Raw genomic sequence first — 20,339 nt, 5'->3', positions numbered from 1 at the left:
GCAGGCAGCCAGCTGAGCAAGAACAGTCGCTAGGACATCAACTGGAGAGGCAGACAGGGCTTATGAGAGAAAAGCCTGAGAAAATAAAAAGGTCTTCAGTGCCTTGCGGAAACTGGAATACTGAGTGAGGGATCTAAGATGGAAGGGGAGAGAATTCCAGAAAATTGGGGCGAGAGTAGAAAATTTGGAGCCACCCTGTTTTTTTTTCCGGTAGCGGGGTACTGCTAAAAGAAGTTGTGCCGAGGAGCGGAGGTCTCTGCCCGGGACATAGGCCTTGATGGCAGAAGATATGAAAAAGGGGGCCTGGCCTGGAACGCCATGCAGCCTAATTTGAATAAGGCGCGTTCCCGCACGGGGAGCCAGTGGAGGGTTTTCAGGAGGGGGGAGGTATGGTGGAATTTGGGGAGACCAAAGGCCAGGCGGGCAGCCTGGTTCTGCACTAATTGCAGTTTACGCAGGCTGTACTGAGGGATGCCATTGAACAAAATGTTCCCGTAGTCCAGGCGGGACAGGACCAGTGCGGACATAATTAGTTTGAGTGCAGAGAAAGAAAAGAAACGAGAGATGGAGCGGATAGTACGAAGAGTAAGAAAGCAAGACGAAACCACCGAACCAATCTGGGAGTGCAAAGTGAGTTTATCATTTAGCTTGATGCCTAGAGTCTTAACAGAGGAAGCAGGGGTGGGAGGAGAACCAAAGGAGGTGGGCCAAAAGAGAGAATTCCAGGGACTGGAACAACCACCCGTCACCACAAGTTCCGTTTTATCGGGATTGAGTTTCAGGTGGTTGAAATTCATCCAGTCCCTGATGAAAGATAGAATAGATTGGAAATTAGAGATAGAATCAGGGGTAGAAGATAGATTGAAGATGAGCTGGAGGTCATCGGCATAGTTATATACCGTGACCTCCAGCTGCTGTAGGGCAAAGATAAGAGGAGCGATATAAAGATTGAACAGTAAAGGAGAGAGAGAAGAGCCCTGAGGAACACCGCACTGGACCTGACAGGGGGTAGCTGAAAACTCCCCGAGGTGGACCGCCTGGGTCCGGTCCCTCAAAAAAGATGAAAGCCAGATAAGGGCTGAGCCTCCTATGCCCGCCGCCTTGACACGGGAAAGCAAGATGGAATGATCCACCGTGTCAAAAGCGGCGGACAAATCAAGGAGGACCAGCGCCTGAGATCTGCCCATGTCCATACCCTCTCGGAGGGTGTCTAATACAGACACCACCACTGACTCTGTCGAGTGCTTAGGCCGAAACCCAGCCTGACACGGAGCCAGCCTCCCATTCTCCTCGGCAAAGGAGCTGAGCACAGATGTAACATGTCGCTCAAGCACCTTCGCCAGGAAGGGGAGAAGGGAGATAGGGCGATAGTTGGCCATCACCGAGGGGTCGGCTCCTGGCTTTTTCAAAATAGGGACAATAGAAGCAGCTTTTAGCGATGGAGTGACAACCCCTCGGGCCAGTGAGTCGTTAAGGAAGCCCAGAGGAGGCAGGGAGCAGACAGTATAGACCTGCCGTAGGATATGTGCCGGGCATATGTCGGAAGGGGAACCGGATTTAATTTTATTCAGAAACATTTTTTTGAAAAAATGAATACATTTGGTTATGATTTCTGGAACAATAATATTGAAACGAAAACCATCTGGGGTACTAAAGATTGGCAGGTCCAAGGTATAGAATCATTATTTAGAGCCTGCATGATCCCAGAACAAATTATATTTTTGAATGACACAATTCAACAGACAACCTGTCTTGGCCTAGCCAAAATAAAAGACTTGAATAAACCGTCTACTCCAAAACCAACACCTGACAGTAATAACACTACAGATGTTGAGATAGACGTATCCCATATTTTTAACCAAAACAGAACACATCCTGATTGGAAGAAATGGTTGATCTGGCCCACAGACACAAATAACTGTCAAGATAGATTCCTGAACAAAATACAGGGGTTAAAAATGTCCAGGCCAGACCCTAGATACCTCCCAGCGACAACATCCAGGGATTGTAACAACATACAGTGTGGGTAAACTCTGCCTTGAATGGCTACCAACATCCACACTGGCAGAAATTAAGAAACACTTGACTTTACTTAAAGAAGGTGCTGACTTGCGTGATTTCATTATGGGACCACGCAAACAGCGTCAAAAACGTTTCATAGCGGCCTCTATATATGCAGCTTACAACGAAGCTTGGAAAGTAACTCAAATTAAGACAGCAGAAACAATACGGGAAATTGACGTATTAATTTGGAAAAATCACTTTCTGTTGTGGACAATGGGTTAATGACTCTGTCTTCCAGAATATATTCACTGGACAGTATTGTATCATCTGCAATCGATATAATAGAGCAGGACTTACTGATGTTGCAACACGGTCAGTCTCAATTGCGTTCTATTGTACAGCTTGGCTGGACGTTACAAAATCTGCGTTCAGGCTACGTGCCTTGGCGTTTAATCAACATAACGTCATTATTCTCTATCTATAACCTTACTGATACTCAAATCAGCTTGGCACAAAAGGGAGCAGAGTATACAATTCTGAGCATTGAAAAACTCGAGAGATTACCATTGACAATGTCAGAACGACCTGTCATTGAATGGATAATACATGGGATAATAACTATTCCGATAACGACTTTCAAATTTCAATACTGCCAAAAGTATATACAGGCAGGCCAGTATGAAAGGTTGGGTAAAGGATACATTAAGTCAACATGGAAATTACCTTACACACACACACATGTTATAGTGAAAAAGGACAGAGTGTATTTCTTAGTGGTAATAATTGTGAAAAATCACTAAGTGGTATACTTCTGTGTCAGGGCATAAATTTGCATGGGCCCTGTGAGGGGACTTCTAATAACCTTTCATGTCACCAGCTTGGCACACCTGCAACTCGAATAGAGCTATTCTTTAGACGGCTTTCTAACGGGAGCTACATTCTAATTGTGGATCACAGATGTTGTGGCCTAGTGCCAGGAAAAGCTTATCTAGTTAGTGTAAGTTCCATGGTCACCTGCTGTGAGCGAGTATTGTTTCCAAACGACACTCCAGACAGGGAGTGAAAAATTTGGCCCAGTTTGAATATCTCTTCTATTCGAATTGATACTTTAAGCAGAATGAAGACTGTGCTTCTACAGACGCCAGTTCACTTGACGTCATCAAAAGAAACGTATGATCTCCAAGTTGCAAGGACAACGACAGAGATACATGCATTATTATTAACAAATTGCCCCCTACACTTCGCAGAAATGCTAAACGAAATCTTAAACATTTCTGATACGAATGGTATCGCGAGTGTATTTAAGACAGTTTTTTCGGGACTGTTAACACCCTTAAAAAGCAGTCCTGGGTATTTTTACTAATTTTGTCCATTCTGTTTTTGGCGGTCTTCCACTCCTGTTGGGACTCGTAGCAGGCATCTTATTTTTGCTACTGCTGCTTCGTTATGGCAAGCCATGTCACAGACAAAACTCCAGCAACAATGGAAGATACGATCCTAGCTATACGCTATCGGGACCGCATAACTAAAGTCCTTGGATTAGCCCGGCTAAGAGATCTAAATATGACCTGGTTTCTTTCATTCAGACCCATCTGGCAGAATTGTATCTTACCTGTGTTAAGATGTTTGCTATGCGGAGAAGAATGCGTGTTAGATATCTGTCTTACACTACAATCAGAAGTACCATTGGATACAGATACCTTGCTCAGTCCAGTAAAGGCTCATGCATCGTGTTGTCCCCAGCGGTTACCCATCCTGATGACGGCATTCGTTGAGACTTCACCACTGCGATTAAAGGGTAGTGAAGTACGAGATGAGAGCAGCATCAACCAGGTACGACCTTCTGTAAGCAATGCTGATCAAAACATCGTTGAAAGCAATCATGCTCAAGATTGCATGGTAGCGACGTTTTCCAACTTGGTTGAACTTTCACCTGAGGCAGTAGACTGTTTTTTTGAAAGTCTGTCTGAAATTATGTTTTCCCCCGAACAAAGAGAATAACTTTAAGCAAACGAACACACAGCGTTCCCTGAACTCTGCATTTGGCCTTCAGTTTTAAAAAACTAAAACTACTGGGACTATTTGGAACTTTCTTTCTCCCCTGAAAACGAAACTATTTTTTCCCCGATTCCAAAATATTTTTTTTTTTTTGGCACTCATCCTCTGCTTAAAGTAGAACTATTCTTAGAGAACAGTGCTTCTATTTTTAGGAACTCTAGAGACGGTATGTTACCTCAGCCTCTAGCATACTTACATAAACTGTATTTATATGTGATGGAATGGTCTCGCATTTTTTTTTCTGTATTAAGAACCATTTCATGTGTAATTTTCGAAAATCATTCATGCTACGATATATGTGCATCCTTTGTTTGAATGATTACACTGCTTGAAAGCATACAGTACCTTTACTCATTTTTCGTGTATTTCGCATATACCATTTCTGATGCAAAATAATGTATTTTGGGGTGGATCGGTATACACATGCACTGTTAGATATGTTTACTATTGCTTAGTTTTAGTAAATATGGACATGAATTTGTGGAGTGGGTGTAGTGTGTTTTATCTAGGTACCTGAATCAATATCCTATTCTTTGCCCTTGTCCGGTTATAAATCAATAATATCCCTGCAAACGGCACAGAAACCCTTTTTCATAATTCGGTCATAGCGCATGCTGTCACATTAAGCAAGCCTATTCCTCCAGCCCCCTAGAAAGCACACCGAGTTCTTAAACAAATCCAAACCTCCAGCTAACCTGGGAAATCCCCTCTGCTATTGTTTTGATTTCGTCCGAGAACTCATGTAATACTGTAAGAACGACCAGTTCTTAATGACATCTTTATTGACGTCTTATGTCCATCCTTACGTCAAACCCGGCACCTTTCAGGTATAAATATACCAACGCTGCCTTAAGCAAACACACGGTGGTGGTGAATCTGGAGCAGCGACTACTTGCCGAGAGCCCAGCTGATGAGAGCCCACGGACGCTGGCCCTCCCTTTTGACGCGCTGAGAGAGACGCTGTCTTTTCTCCTGCCGAGAAATCCAGCTTCCGGCGCTTCCAGCGCTTCCAGCTTGCCCTTGTGGGTGAACTGGGATATCGAGTTCTGAGAGAGAGATACCAGCCCTCCTGCCTTCAAATCCCCAGGTACTGAACTGACTAAACCCTTACAGAGAATTCTTGAGTCAGATTATTGGCAAACCAAACTTAACTTAAACTGCTACTTACTACTCCCTCCCATGTATTAGGCTTAGGTCAGGTACACCGGGGTAGGCATAGTTAGAAGCACCAGTTGAGTACGATTAGTCAAATGTATATATGTATGTATCTATTTTATCCATTTTAAAGTATCATATGGCTAAGAAACCATATCAATGCTTTTACAGTATTATTTCATAATCCTGCTTTTACTGTATGCACTTTACTTAACTATAAGTATTGCAATTGTAGCGATTCATTTCTCTTGTAGGAGAAAAGAGACTGCTCAATAAATAACACCTTTTATTGAAAACGCCCGTCTCCTTTTCTCTGCAATCTGGTGAAACTAAGTACGCACGTATTGACTGAGTAAAATAGCTGTCTTTTGTTTTCACACAACTCTAGAGATATACTCTTAATCAGGGAGAGCAAAGTTGTCATGTCCTATGGTTGTCAGAAACTAAATCCCTTCTTGTCTATCCAGGGAGGTTAAACTCCTCCTCGCTTATTCGAGAAAGTTTCTAGTGAACTCTGAGCTAGCTGGCAAAAACTTAAGTCTAATATCGTCAGTGAAAGACCTAGTTAACCTCTGTCCTACGTCTATATTACTGAAGATATTATTCCAATGCGCAGAGCCTATTGGGAATATAGGAACTACTCTACACTGCCCTCTAAATTAAGCTCTTAGTCTCTGCAATAGAGACATAGATTTGACTATATGGTGTTATGCTGCATCTGAGGGTGCTATTCCTCTGCCTCACCTTGGTGTGAGCCTTCTCTGCCGGCTATTGCTATCTCTGGCAAGTCAAGTGCACAAAGGTAGTAACTTGATTATTGAATTAAAATAAAAGAGAATCTTAAGCCTCAAAATATTCATATTCCTTTTGTCTCTTATCTGATAACAGTAAGAGTACTTAGACTCAGGCACGGATAAGGTTGCAAGTGCATAAAATAAATCATGACAAAGGCCAACATGGTGCATAATTCACTGAGGTGTGCACTCGCAGACAAAAACACCCATACTCCACCGCTTGACATGGGCCACTGGAAAAGTTAGCCATCTCACAATGAGGCTTGGCATTTAATCCTCGCTTTACCAAAATATGCTAGTAGTCAAATCTATATTTAAAGTCTAGTAGTCTCTGAGTTTTAACCATCGGAATCACTCAAAACCCAGTTGTTGTGTAATGTCCCAGATGGAAACTATATAATCAGACAGAAGTTTCCTTTCAATGTTTTTCTATTATTAATCTCTGCCTCTGCTAGTGACAAATAATGTGCTCCTGGTTAATCACTTATAAACATATTTCTCAGCTCCTTTTTCTTCAACAGAGGTACAAAAAGCTTTTAATGAACGAAACACTGGTAGTAAGTATGTGATGACAAAACTGAGCTGAATTCTTTGGTGATGGTCAAAATATATGAAAACGCAGGGAGGGCCAGAGGAGGTTTAAATACCCGCAGGGGTTGACTCCCCTACTCGGAAACCAACAATACAAAAGAAAAACCCCAGGGTCTCTAAGATGAGTAAGAATGCTACTGGAGTGTCCCTTTCAAAGGACGGTTTCCCTCACCCGCCTGAAGGTGCAATGCTTCATCATAGGGCAATCTCCTCGCATTAGGAACCTAGTCATAATGAGAGCTACAACCCCTTCTCTGAGAGGGAGGAGCTCAGAGATGTTTTATGGTAGAAAGAGGTATACTAAATACCTTAGATGAGTTCAGTGTGATGAGGGGTGCAGAGCAAAGTGAGTGTGAAGTGTAACTATCTCAAGGGTACGCAATAGACTTTATTGGGGTGCTCCTGGACCAGGATAAAAAAACAAGTAATAGCAAAAGGCAAATAAGCCTGCCATGGAGTGAAAAATAGGTCGACATATTTCAGCCTAATACCCTCAACAGAGGTGTGGCAGCCTTCTTCAGGACCTTATGGAAGCTACTGCAAGGTATGTGTAGGCAACAGTGATAGAAAACAAAAGCAGATTTGTTATACACAGAACCAGTGGTTGAATTGGAAGTCCACTTATTCTGGGCTACGCTGGTGGATTTACCTGAATGAAACAATGTGTTTCAAAATGACTTATATTTTGTACAGCAAACTATAGCACTCATTCCGACATTCTAAGTTACAGGAACGTCCTGGAACTGAGTTAGGGCTACCACAATTATCAGTAACCTACATGTAAACACAAGTTTGTGCTATAAAGAAAGAATGCATGAGCTTACCTGCAAACGGCAGGTAACATGCCTCAACTTTACCTTGGAGCAAAACTCAAGGTAGCATCAAGTCCTACAAACATAAGAGGACACGTGCAAATCAATTTGTCAGGGGGCAACAAAGTAGATGAAACAGGTGACTCAATTGCAAACCACATCAATACCTCTACTGTATGAAAATAATCTTGCATTTAATTGTTAGCCTATAGTGGGAAGTCATGAACAACCTGCTGTTGTTTAGTAAAGAGACAAATGTGTAGATAGTATGACCCAAAGTGCGTGTTATCAATCATTGTCACACCAGGGCCCCTCATCATGTCTCAAAACAGCAGGGCATATGATAATCTTCCGCCCAGTTTACAGATGGAAAAAAGATGCCTGGAATCAATGCATCAATACAATGGGAATAACCACTCTACTCATTCTCATACAGGGGTAAAGCTGTTAGCAAGACCTATGCCTACTCTCTTGTGAAAGTGGTAAAGCGGTCTGGACTCTCATGTATATCTGGCCAGTGAAAATGAGCTATGTGGTGGTTAGAAATGTGCAGCTGATACCATCGCTTCAAGTATAGCACGTTTAGCTGGGTGCAAGACCCACAGTTGCAACATACCGGAGTTACAAAAAAACCCAAGGAGGACACATACCTTTTAGAATGATCTAGGTAAGCCCCAAAGGGTATTTTTTTTATTCACATTTACAGTCCTTGGTCTAATGTGCTCTAACTTTTCTTTTAAGTTCCCACTCTGTCTAAATGTGAAGAGTGGTTGTAGCAGGGACTGGGTCCCTGTATTCAGGATATGCCAATTCTTGTCGATTGATTTCTGAATCATGCCTGATGTGCTGCAGAAAGTGTTAACACAGACCAGTCGCTCTGTGGGCTCTTTTAGTGGTTGTATTTCTAAAAGAGCTTTACGGGTATTGTTTGTTGCACTTTGGCCTGATTTGTGTATCAGTGATGGTGTGTATTGACGTTCCAAAAGTTGGGAAGATAAGTTATCTGCGTGAACTTTGTATCACTGGACGTCTGAGCAGTTCTGTCGTAAGTATAGGAACCGTCCAAACTGAAGATTTTCCTTTAGTGACCTAGGGTGGTAACTCACGTACGCAAGCAGAACATTCCTGGCAATACGTTTTTTATACAGCTCTGTCTGCAAAGTTCACGAGGATGGATATATCCATAGGTCTAAAAATGGAAGGCATTCCTGGCTTCATTCACAAGTGAATTTCATGAAAGGATTGCACAAATTCAGTCATTGATGGAAAACAGTGATAGTCAGCATCACCATGCTAAATGACTAAAATGTCATTAATATAGTGCTTCAATTGAAGGATGTTAGAATGGTTGGAATTCTCAGGTATCAGAACTTCTCCTGTCTCAAACGAGTGCATCTAGAGGTTTGCTATAGTCGGGGCGAAGGCACTGCCCATCAAAGTCCCAGAGATTTGTAGGTACAAGCCATCCTCAAATTGAAAGAAGTTCTCTTTCATAGTTAGCGAGCTCAAGACGCGGACAATAGAGCACAAGACTACCATTAGGTGTAACAAGCAAGCCACTAAATTGACCACACACTATCTAGAGCAAGGTGATCAGGCAGATGATCTGTCATGGACTGTACTTGGCAAACCTTCTATCCCTCAATTTCTCTCCAATGTGGCACAGTGTCTGTTCGAGAGAGACTACGTAGTGACAGACAGGGTCTTAATGATGATCGCTTGTGGTCTGCTTTTTCATAGATGCATACACCATTATATGGTATGCACTTACTTTAAGATCATATTCTGAATAAACATCATTTCAGTAAATAACCCTCCCTTTTTTTTTTTACAAAACCCAGAGACTTGTTACCTAAACCATATATACTAGAAATAGCTGACTTACTTTACTACTGATGTATAACCTGGTTTCCGTTTTTCCCAAATCAGTTGGAAGCATTAACATGCAGCCCATATTTTTTAAGCACAGGCTTATGAGATCTCCCAGCATACAATCTAAGTGACGCGTCTCCATCTAAAATATCATGATCTGAGTACATGTCCTCTTTCGGCTCCCACTATGCAGGGGAATTGTTATAAGTCTATTTATCCAACCCGTGATTATGCGACTACATATCCGAGGATGTTGGTAGTTTGTAAATGGCTCTACCATTACCTCTCATGTAGCACATTAATTACACAGGAAGTACAGCTCCCAACAGTTCTGTAGTACGTGACTAGCCTTTTGATTGGACAATGAGTAAAGGTGCACGTGACATGCCTTTACGTCTTTTCACATTGCTGCCGTTGTCTCTGTAGGAGAGATATATGTAGGACCAGGCCCCTTGCCGCAAGTTATGCCTGCCTCAGCGCAATATGCGTAATTTGCCATAATTTCTAAAAGGTATGTGTCCTCCTTGGGGTCTTTTGTAACTGCAGTTTGTTATTACTGCAGGCCTTGCACGGCGGGTGTGTACTTGGCGCCCAACCAAACGGGCTGTACTTAAAGCGATGTTATCAGCAGCACATTTTTAACCGCCACACCGCTAATTCTCAATGGGCTACCCGTATAAACATGAGTGTCTAGACCGCCTTACCTCTTTCACAAGCGCATAGGCACGGGTCTTGCTAACCCATTGTATTGATGCATTGATTCCACGCATCATTTCTCCATCTGGCAAAACACAAAAACAGCACCAAAGCACACACAGTCCAATTTGCGTTTGTTGGTTCTTTTTCTTGTTAAGTTTCACCTTCTCAGTAGTAAAATCATGTCCAAACATGAACGGTACACAGTTCCTATTTAATTCTTGAGCACATCCCAGTACATCATTATTTAAAAACACCGCAGCCATTATTCTGCACTTGCTAGTAGTGCTGTTGATTTGCGCCAAAGGGGGTTGGGTGCTGGCACCACAACGGCACCACCGAGCGGAATAGACATTATATTGTGTTTACTTCTTTATTGCAGTAAACTGGGGGTAGATGTGCAGACATCAGTCATTGCCACCATACACTAGATTGTTTCTCCACCTGTAAACTAGACAGGAGACTATTGTATGTGCTGCTGTTTTTGAGACATTATGAGTGGCCATGGCGTGACAATGATTGATAACGCACACCTTGGATCATATAATCTACACATTTGTCTCTTTACTAATCAACAGCAGGTTTTTCAAGACTTCCCACTATGAGATAACAGTTTAATGCGTGATTATATTCATACAGTAGGGGTATTGATGTGGTTTGCAATTGAGTTGCCTATTTCATCTACTTTGTTGTCTCCTAACAACGTGATTTGCTCGTGTCTTCTTATGTTTGTAGGACTTGATTCTACCTTTAGTTTGAACCAAGGTGAAGTTGAGTCATGTTACCTGACGTTTGCAGGTAAGCTCATGCATTTTTTCTTGATAGCACAAAGTTGTGTTTAGGTGTTGGTTACTGATCATTGTGGTAGCCCTAACTCAGTTCCAGGACCTTCCTGTAACATAGCATGTCAAATGTGTATGCTATTTTGAAACATTGTTTCTTTCAGGTAAATCCACCAGTGTAGCCCTTACAAAGTGGACTTCCACCTCAACCACTAGTTCTGGATATGACAATTTGATTTTCATTTTCTTTCACCATTGTCTACACATACCTTGCAGTAGCTTCCATATGGTCCTGTAGAAGGCTGCCACACCTCTATTGAGAGTATTAGGCTGAAATATTTTGACCTATTTTTCAGTACATGGCAGGTTAAATTCCCTCCTGTTATAGTTTGGTTTTTAATCCTGGTCCAGGGCCACCCTAGTAAAGTATACTGTGTACCCTTTTACTTCACAATCACTTTGCTCTGCACCCCTCATCACACTCTGCTCATCTAAAGTATTTAGTATACCTCTTTCTACTGTAAAACATCCCTGAGCTTCTTCCTCTCAGAAAGGGGGTTGTATCCCGCATTATAACTTGTTTCATAATGCAAGGAGGTTAACCTATGATGAGGCATGCAACCTTTGGGTCGCTGAGGTAAACAGTCCTTGAAAAGGGACACTCCGGTAGTACTCTTTCTCATCTTGTAGACCCAGGGTTTTTTCTTTTGTGTTTTTGATAGTCAAATTATATCCTTACTATAGCTTTGTCCTCTTAAATACCATTATGTTATAGAGTGAAAGCTTGAACCAGGCAAGAGCCAGATGCCTGACTTTGGTTCAGCTCGAAAATCACTTGGATCCTCGGGCCAAAACAAGCTAAGCCTTCCGTGTGCCACCCACGCTTAAACTGCAAGCCCCAAGAATTCAAGACAAAGCACTAACTTGTCATGGTCAATGAAAAAGTGAAAGAGATACCCATCTACTTGCTGAATTGCACAGTCTGAAATTAGAAAACTTGGGCTCAATCTCGACTTTCCTGCTTGACCAAATTGTGTGATCCTAGGAAATTGTTTTGTTTTACTTTGGCTCCTTTTACTTCATTATCACCACATATGAGAGCACCTTCAAATACATGATTTCAGGTTGAGCGCTGCACAAAACCTCTTTTGTATGATTTGAAAAAATTATAATTTGTTCCATGTATAATAATAACCCTGGTTACACAAGATGGTTGGTGCACCTCCCTTTGCACCTCCTGTGAGTGTACCTCATAAGCACCTACCTGTCCACCTCTTCTGTTTGTACCTCATAAGCAGCTGGCTGTGTGTCTCTTCTGTTTGTACCTACCAGACGAGCTTCTGTAATGGAGCTTGTGATACCCCCTCTGCCACTCTTGGCTGCTTGACTATCACGCAATTCCCTGACATCTGCTGTGTGCATGCACTGTGTTGCTCCACTGCTTTGGCTAACAATGCACCCTGAGTTACCTTTGTTATATACTCCAATTTAGTTTCGTTATGTACTTCCTGAAGAGTTACCTTTGTTATACAGTTCTTGAAACTTCTTCTGTGGACACTGTTAAATCACCTCCTTTGCTGAGGTGTTCAACAGACCATTTAGTTAAATATCTGTGTGTGGTAAAATATCCCTTAGTAAGTTTCAATTATGTTAAAGAAGAGATGTCTTATACAGCCAGCAAAACATCATGTATTCACATTCCTTTACATTTGCATTTATTAATTTTATATCTCTTTAGATCCAACAGAAAATCAGCCTTGAATACATGGAAATATTATGGATATTGAAGATACTACTGTAAATCTGCAAAAACAATGAAACATTGAACTCCAGTATTCACAAAAATATCAGAGCAGTCCGAAACAGATGAACCTGAATATAAACTTACAGATCTTGGACAAACCAGTCACGAGCAATTCAGTGAACGTAAGAGTCTGAGCTGTGTACCTCCACTCCACGAGACTAAGAAATTACCTCTAGAATTTTAAAGAAACAACATCGATAAACTGCCTCCTGTATCAACAGATGTCCACTGCCAGCTTCGATCATGGGATCTGTATTGTGTGTTTACAGCAGTGCTTTACTTCCTAATCAAATCACCACTATTGAGTGCTGTAGGTGTAATGTAAACTCTTTGTGGCCAAACGACAGGAACTAGAGAAAATTACAACGGAGTGGAGCCAGACAACTGAAGTGTAAATGAAAGAGGAGTTCTGCCATCTAGAATACAGAGTGTAATCACAATTTTCACCAACCAGGAGAAGGAAGAATCTTTACCCCTAACTGTGCAAAACCATTATCCATTCTAAAGACCCGATTACCCAAAAGGAAGCCTTGGAAATATTATGAGTGTGACAGGTATTTGGTGAGCATTGTACTTTATTGTTAAACCGGAAAGAAACCTGCAAAATACCACACACATACATGTTCTGTTGGAAAAACACAAGTCTTTTACCACTCATGTTGGCCAATCAGGAAGCACAGTCACAGTATGTAGACAAAAATATACCCGACCTAGAGACACTAACCAAGAAAGAAGTATCAGACACATGCATCAAGAGCTTTAGTTTGTCATCGGAACTAAAACACCCTCAGCGAACACACACAGTGGAAAAAGCATTTCTGTACAGTGATTGTGGGAAGAGCTTTATTGATTTATCAATCCTACTAAGACACCAGCGAACACACACTGGGGATAAACCATACCATTGCAATGAATGTATAAAGAACTTTAGCCAGTCATCAAACCTCCAAGTGAATCAACGATCAAACACAGGGGAAAAACCTTTCCATTGTAATGAATGTGCAAAGAGCTTTAGTTTTTTATCACACCTCCAAAGACATCATCGAACACACACTGGAGAAAAACCATACCATTGCAATGAATGTGTGAAGAGCTTTAGTCTGTTTTCATACCTCCAAATGCATCAGCGTACACACACTGGAGAAAAACCATTCAAGTGCAGTGAATGTGTAAAAAGCTACAGTCGGTTATCACACCTCAAAATACACCAGCGAACACACACAGGGGAAAAACCATTCAAGTGCAGTGAATGCGTGAAGAGCTTTAGTCTATTATCACACCTCCAAATACATCAGCGAACACACACAGGGGAAAAACCATTCAAGTGCAGTGAATGTGTGAAGAGCTACAGTCAGTTATCAAACCTCCAGATACATCAGAAAATACACACAGGGAAAAAAACATTCAAGTGCAGTGAATGTGTGAAGAGCTTTAGTCTATTATCACACCTCCAAATACATCAGCGAACACACACAGGGGAAAAACCATTCAAGTGCAGTGAATGTGGAAGTAGTTTCAGTCAATCTACAACATTAAAGAACCATCAGAGAATACACACAGGGGAAAAACTATATCATTGTAATGAATGTGGAAGTAGTTTTAGTCGATCTTCAACATTAAGGAATCATCAGCGAATACACACAGGGGAAAAACCATTCAAGTGCACTGAATGTGTGAATAGCTACAGTCAGTTATCACACCTCCAAATTCATCAGCAAATACACACAGGGAAAAAACCATTCAAGTGCAGTGAATGTGGGAAGACATATAGTCAGTTATCAGTTCTTCAAAGACATCAGTGTACACACACTGGGGAAAAGCCATTCAAGTGCAGTGAATGTGTGAAGAGCTTTATTCAGTTCTCAACCCTGCTAAGACACCAGCGAACACATACAGGGGAAAAGCCATACCATTGTATTGAGTGTGGAAAGAGCTTTAGTCAATTATCAAACCTACAATGCCATCAGCGGAAACACACTGGGGAAAAACCTTATATTTGCAGTGAATGTGGAAGTTGTTTTCATGACTCTTCATCATTAAGGATTCATCAGCGAATCCACACAGGAGAAAAACCTTTCAAATGCAGTGAATGTGTGAAGTGCTTTAGTCAGTTATCAACCCTGCAAACACATCGGCGAACACACACAGGGGAAAGGCCATTCAAGTGCACTGAATGTGTCAAGAGGTTTAGTCATTTAACAACCCTGAAAAGTCATCAGCGAACACACACAGGGGAAAAACCGTACCATTGCAGTGAATGTAGAAGCAGTTTTAATACCTCCTCAAACCTAAGGGTGCATCAGAGAAAGCACACGAGGAAAAGCCATGTAAATGCACTAAATATATGAAAGCCTTGAGTTGATTATCAATTCTACACCGCCATAAGTAAAAACCATCTGGAAATTATCCTAGAGATGCAGCAAATTTGGCAGGAACATAAGTACATCAACAATAATACTGACCCAACTGTTGGGACACACACAGAAGCAAACCGGTAAAGTTATTGTGAGTTTGAACGAATTACAGAAAATGATAACAATATAAATTTGTGGAATATTCATTTACCAGATGCTAAAAAAGTAGATGGTAGAAGACCCGATTAGCAGGAAAGAAGAAAAACATAGACATTTATAGAATAATGAAAGTCTCTATTCTCAGCTATTGTTCATTTCTGTACAGGTAGGATAAAAAAATTTAATACCAGGAAACATATTGGGAGACTAGAATAATGTGGACTAAAAGAAGTGTTTTATTGACTGAAAAGGAGTTCTAAAGAACAACATCCAAGCACACCTGATCAAGCTACTGGTAAAGCAACACTATGAACAATGCTTGGACTAACAAGAGTATTTTCAGCTACATTTAGGGATAAGTGATAAAACCCGTAAACCCAAAGCACATGCACTCCTATGGAATGCTTACCCAAAAGACAAAGGTAGTTTCTAATAATGAGCAGTGAAAGTATACAAGTCATCCAATCGAAAGGATGGTAAAGGCGCTTTACTCCAAGGGATTGACAAGCACTAGAAGAACAAACACAAGCAGACACATAACATGCAAAATAGACAAGCTCTTCACAACATTTGTCAAAAAATATCCTAGGATAAAATCTAGATATGAGCATAGTTGTTGTTCTCTACACTTAATAATACAAACAGCCACTTAGTACATGACAGTCACTCATTTGTCTCCTTAATGAAGAGTTCTGTTACCAGCAAAAGTATTGATACTCATTTTACCAAACAAAGATGGACGAAAGGCTGAGTCAGTCATGCTGAGCTGTCTGTGGTATTCCACCAGTTCATATGTCTATAAAAGCTACCTTGCAGAAGACCGGAATAACACTATTATTCTATAAACGCTAAAAGCAGCAACTTGGGTTACTTGTATGTAATAAAAGAAGCTTTCCCTTTTTCTGGTAAAATGTATATCACGAGACACACATGTTTAAAATCTGATGCAATGCAGATGAACATAAAAGATGTGTGATAAGAATAATTCTCTCTAGGCTGTAGGAAGTGCTGTTTATAATGTCATCGCTGGAAGACGTTCATGGGAATGTGATTTTATTAAGAAAGTTTTGGTGCAATAGTAGAGATAACATTTGCCAGACAGATGCTGATAACATAACACATAGAAAAAATTATTGAGCAGTGTGTGGGTGCTATCAGTATATGTAGAACACTGAAAGCCGGACAACCTGATCAGGAGCGAAAAAGTCTACGATCATCCATTCAGTTAGAGACCAGAGCAATCCAGTGCAGCCCCAGTGATGTTTGCCTAGCCAAGGCAGACAATCAAAACAGCATATTCAGTAGTTGGCACAGTGCTGGAGACATCACTATTTAAATTATGTTTTATAAAATTTCACACATTGACTTTACGCTTATTCACAGTTTGAGGCAAAGGAAGGTAAATCAGTTTGTCCATAATCATTTGATAGAGTTAATTATCAGGACTGGTATTAGAGGTCTCTAGTTTGCAAGGACAGCAGCTAAAGTTCTGGATTACATATCATCAAGAACATTATCCTAGTGTGTTGTCTTACCTTACTCTAATATAATGTGGTTGCCTTCGCATAGAACCACAAAATAAAATCAAGGTTTATTTGGCTCTCACACAGGTAGAACGGTAACTCCTTTAATTCATGAAGCTGCAAGATAGCCAGGCCAAGCACAGGGCCGCTTTTCAGAAGAGTGAGGGATCATTAATGAAAGTCACAGAGATGACGCTGTGTGATAATCAGGCAGAGTGCAAAGCAAACAAAAGCATTTACATCTTTTAAAAAGTTTTGTAGAGGGCAGATGGATAATGGACTCATATTTTGAAATGATTGTTCAACACAGGAACTGAGAATAAAGAAAATGATCCCATTCAAATATGATACAGATAGAAGCAATTCCGATGCTATAAAATGTACAGACAAATGACTAGATTTTACATCTTAATAAGACATGTATGTTTTTGGTCTCCAGTGCTTGTCAAGGTAGGAATCCCTGTCTAAATATTTATATGATTGAATAGTATTACTAGAGTAAATCCAAGTCTTTTGATAATTTAATGAATCAAACCTTTGGCACCAATAATAGAGATCTAAAAATACATTTCAAGAGAGTATTGTATTTTCCGTTTCCTTTTACGTCCTATTTTATGGGTCTGTTTGTTTTGAATTTATGTTTGTTTTGTATGGATAAAATGAAGAAAAAAAATATTGAAAAAAAATCTATCTGCTTTTTTGAACTGGCAAACCAAAAAATCTCAAAACATTTTTTTTCTGCCTCTGGTTATTGTGAAGATATCTGCTATCTTTATATGTTTATAAATCTGGTGTTAGATGCAGATACAGCAGTCAGTACGAAAGTCTACGTCCGGTAGTCTTGAACAAGGTCACTTTGAGAACTTGCTCCCCCTAGACACCCAGAAAACCATAGTCCAGGTAACATCCTTCTTCTGGGGGCTAGCAAAGAGGTAATTCGTAAATTACAGACTGTCCAGAACATGGCAGCGCGTCTGTTATGTAATTTACCCTTTCAATCCTCCACCTCCCCCTCTTTGCGTAGCCTTCATTGGCTCCGCATTGAGAGTCGCTCTAAATTTAAGGCGCTCTGTTTCACACATAGAATCATCTGGGGTAAGGCACCTCAATATCTAACATCCTTCATTCATCTGTACGTCCCCTCGCGCTCTATGCGGTCTTCCAACCAACACAAACTCCAGATTCCCAGAATTAGGAGAGCCAGAATGGGCGGTCGTTCATTTGCCTTCTTAGCCCCGTCCCTGTGGAACTCTCTTCCTCTTCCTCTTCTAACGGAATCTAACCATCTTACGTTCCGCAGGGATCTTAAAACCTGGCTTTTCAACCAATAAACGAGTCTGCTAGCACACTCCCTTTGCCTTTGGTTTAGCGCCGGGAAACCTTCGGGTAGCTGCGCGCTTTATAAGATTAAATATAAATTTAAAAAAATGAAACTGTTACTTGCTGTTAAGCGCCCGGATGAACACAGCATATCTATGTAGCCAGACGCCTGTCTATCTTGGCAGGTTTGGTGTTGAAGGGTTTACAAAACAATAACAGTTGAGAGTCTTAGCATATGACTAAAGAAAGACCACTTTCAAGCCACATGGCTACCTGTCCTGCATGAAATTGTGGGGGTTCAAAGAGAATTGACTTGTTCTCTTAGGCAGAGGGCAGTGAAGATGTTCCAATAATTGAAATATTTGGTTGATGGAGAAGATATCTGTCTGTGTCAACCTCTTAATTCTATACATCTGCAGTGAAAGCTACAGTAGCTGTGATGGCCAGTTGCTGTGATGCTGAAGCAACAGATAACAGGAAAAAAGCATAGCAATTTGTAAGCAACTATGTATTGAACTACGTTTCTCAATATATTGGTGCCCTCAAAACTTTGAAGCATACTGAAACTAGAGAGGAATTATCTATTGCCCAGATGCATCATAGGAAAATCTGGTCGAAAAGGGGCAGATTCTCAGAATCTGCCCCTTTGCGAACGGTATTTATGCATTTGGGATGCATCATCCCAAATGCAAAAATCTCAATTTAAGGAATCTCTAAATTGAGATTCCTTAAATTGCGATTGCATTTAAGGAATCCCAAATTGAGATTCCTTAAATGCAATGCAACAAAGTAAAAAAAAATGAGATTTCGCTAATAGGGGGAGCAAATTACCATGAAGTTGAACTTCATGGTAATTTGCAAAAACTTTGGAAAATGCACTTTTGTGCATTTTTCAAAGTTTCATCTTGCGCACACACATGCCCTAAGGGCATGTGTGTGCACAACATATGTGCACAGAATAATTTCAGGGGTGCAACAGAGCACCCTTGAAATTGCATTCTCAATTTGCGATTCGCTAATTGCTAATCGCAAATTGAGAATGTCTTCCCATTCATTCCTATGGGACTCTAGGCCCATAGGAATGAATGGGGAGGTATTCCTTAATTGCGATTCGCAAATTGCGAGTCGCAATTAAGGAATTTTAAGAAATCGCTATTTTTAAAGTGATTTCTTCATGCATAGCCTTTTGCTATTCCTTATTAGCGAATCCTTATTTTTCGCTAATAAGGAATAGAAAAATGGGTGCTTGATGCATCTGGGATTAGTTTGTGAGTTTTATGTCCAAAAATGACTTCTAAACCTAAGAATTCATATCATAAATAGGGTGAAGGATGCTGGTGGTACATATTTCTGCAGGTTTTGTTTAACTATTGATGTGAGAAACTGGGTAATCCTGTAAGTGAGTCTGTGTGTGTTTCAATGTTTAATCAAACATATAATGATTTTTAGATGTGGGATGTACATTATGCCTTTGATTCAGCAGTTCCACGTTTCCCTACCAGTGTTTATGAATTGATTAGTTCATGTTAAAATATTTTTTTTACATTGATGTATTCTTCTGTACTATTTATGTATCAGTCTAATGGAATATACATGAATTCTAAAATAAATCTTGAGTGAGTTATTCACTTGAATTCTGTGAGCTCTTCTGTTATTTTCTGATGCATGTCTAAGGTCTCATGTATGTATGTCTAGGGCCCCATGTATGTATGTCTAGGGTCCCATGTATGTATGTCTACGGTCTTCCTCATCAGGAGGCATGAGGCCTCTGAAGTAAAACTGTTGGTCAGTTAAAACTTAAATTGTAAGTCACAGACATTCAAAGCCAGAGGATTTCAGTCTGTTGATCACCACTTACTCATCCTCGCTGATCAAAATAAGTGTATTGGACCAGGTCCCTTCATCCTGTGTCCAGATTTACCCCAAGCTGACTGAGTTCAGCACGCGGTAAAGAATAAAGGCAATACAACCATGTAACTATTAAAAATGGGGGTGGGGGTAATGCCAAGTCCTCTGTGACCCTGCCAATTAAATACTGAAAACAGGAGTGCACCATTTATGCAGTAACAGCCACGCCTTTATGAAAGACATGCGCCTCTCCTTGACTCTCTTTCTCTCTCTGTCAAACTCATCCTGATCTACACGCTCTCCAGCAGCACCTGCAGATTGCTGGTATATGAACAGCAAACACTATCACAAACCCAACCTATTCTACACCCTCCCCAGTAGGACCTGTAGAAGATGGATAGTAGCAAATACAACAAAATTAGGACTGCTGATATACCCCAATCCCTAGCCAAGAGTGGCTTGTTCTGAAGATCCACCAGGACTAATTTGTCCTATGTGTGAACAGAACCTCTACCAGTTCCTGTCCAGAAATGCACAGTGTTCACAGGGACAGGAAGGCCCTGTTCT

The 20,339-nt window shown here is 40.9% G+C and overlaps 1 protein-coding gene across 2 annotated transcripts in view; it reads left to right on the top strand.

Moving 5' to 3' along the window:
* Window positions 1-19,537, top strand: part of LOC144783036 (uncharacterized) — a 78,738-nt gene extending 59,201 nt beyond the window's left edge. For both annotated transcript variants that reach the window (XM_078662240.1, XM_078662276.1), the window contains exon 3: window positions 12,503-19,537. In XM_078662240.1, the coding sequence (XP_078518366.1) occupies window positions 13,189-14,916 (1,728 nt within the window). In that variant the 5' untranslated portion in view covers window positions 12,503-13,188 and the 3' untranslated portion in view covers window positions 14,917-19,537. The remainder of the gene's footprint in view (window positions 1-12,502) is intronic.
* Window positions 19,538-20,339: the final 802 nt, after the last annotated feature.

Source organism: Lissotriton helveticus, chromosome 1_1 (assembly GCF_964261635.1).
Source record: "Lissotriton helveticus chromosome 1_1, aLisHel1.1, whole genome shotgun sequence".
Classification (NCBI taxonomy): Eukaryota; Metazoa; Chordata; class Amphibia; order Caudata; family Salamandridae; genus Lissotriton; species Lissotriton helveticus.
This window is presented reverse-complemented; position numbering and strand designations above follow the sequence as displayed.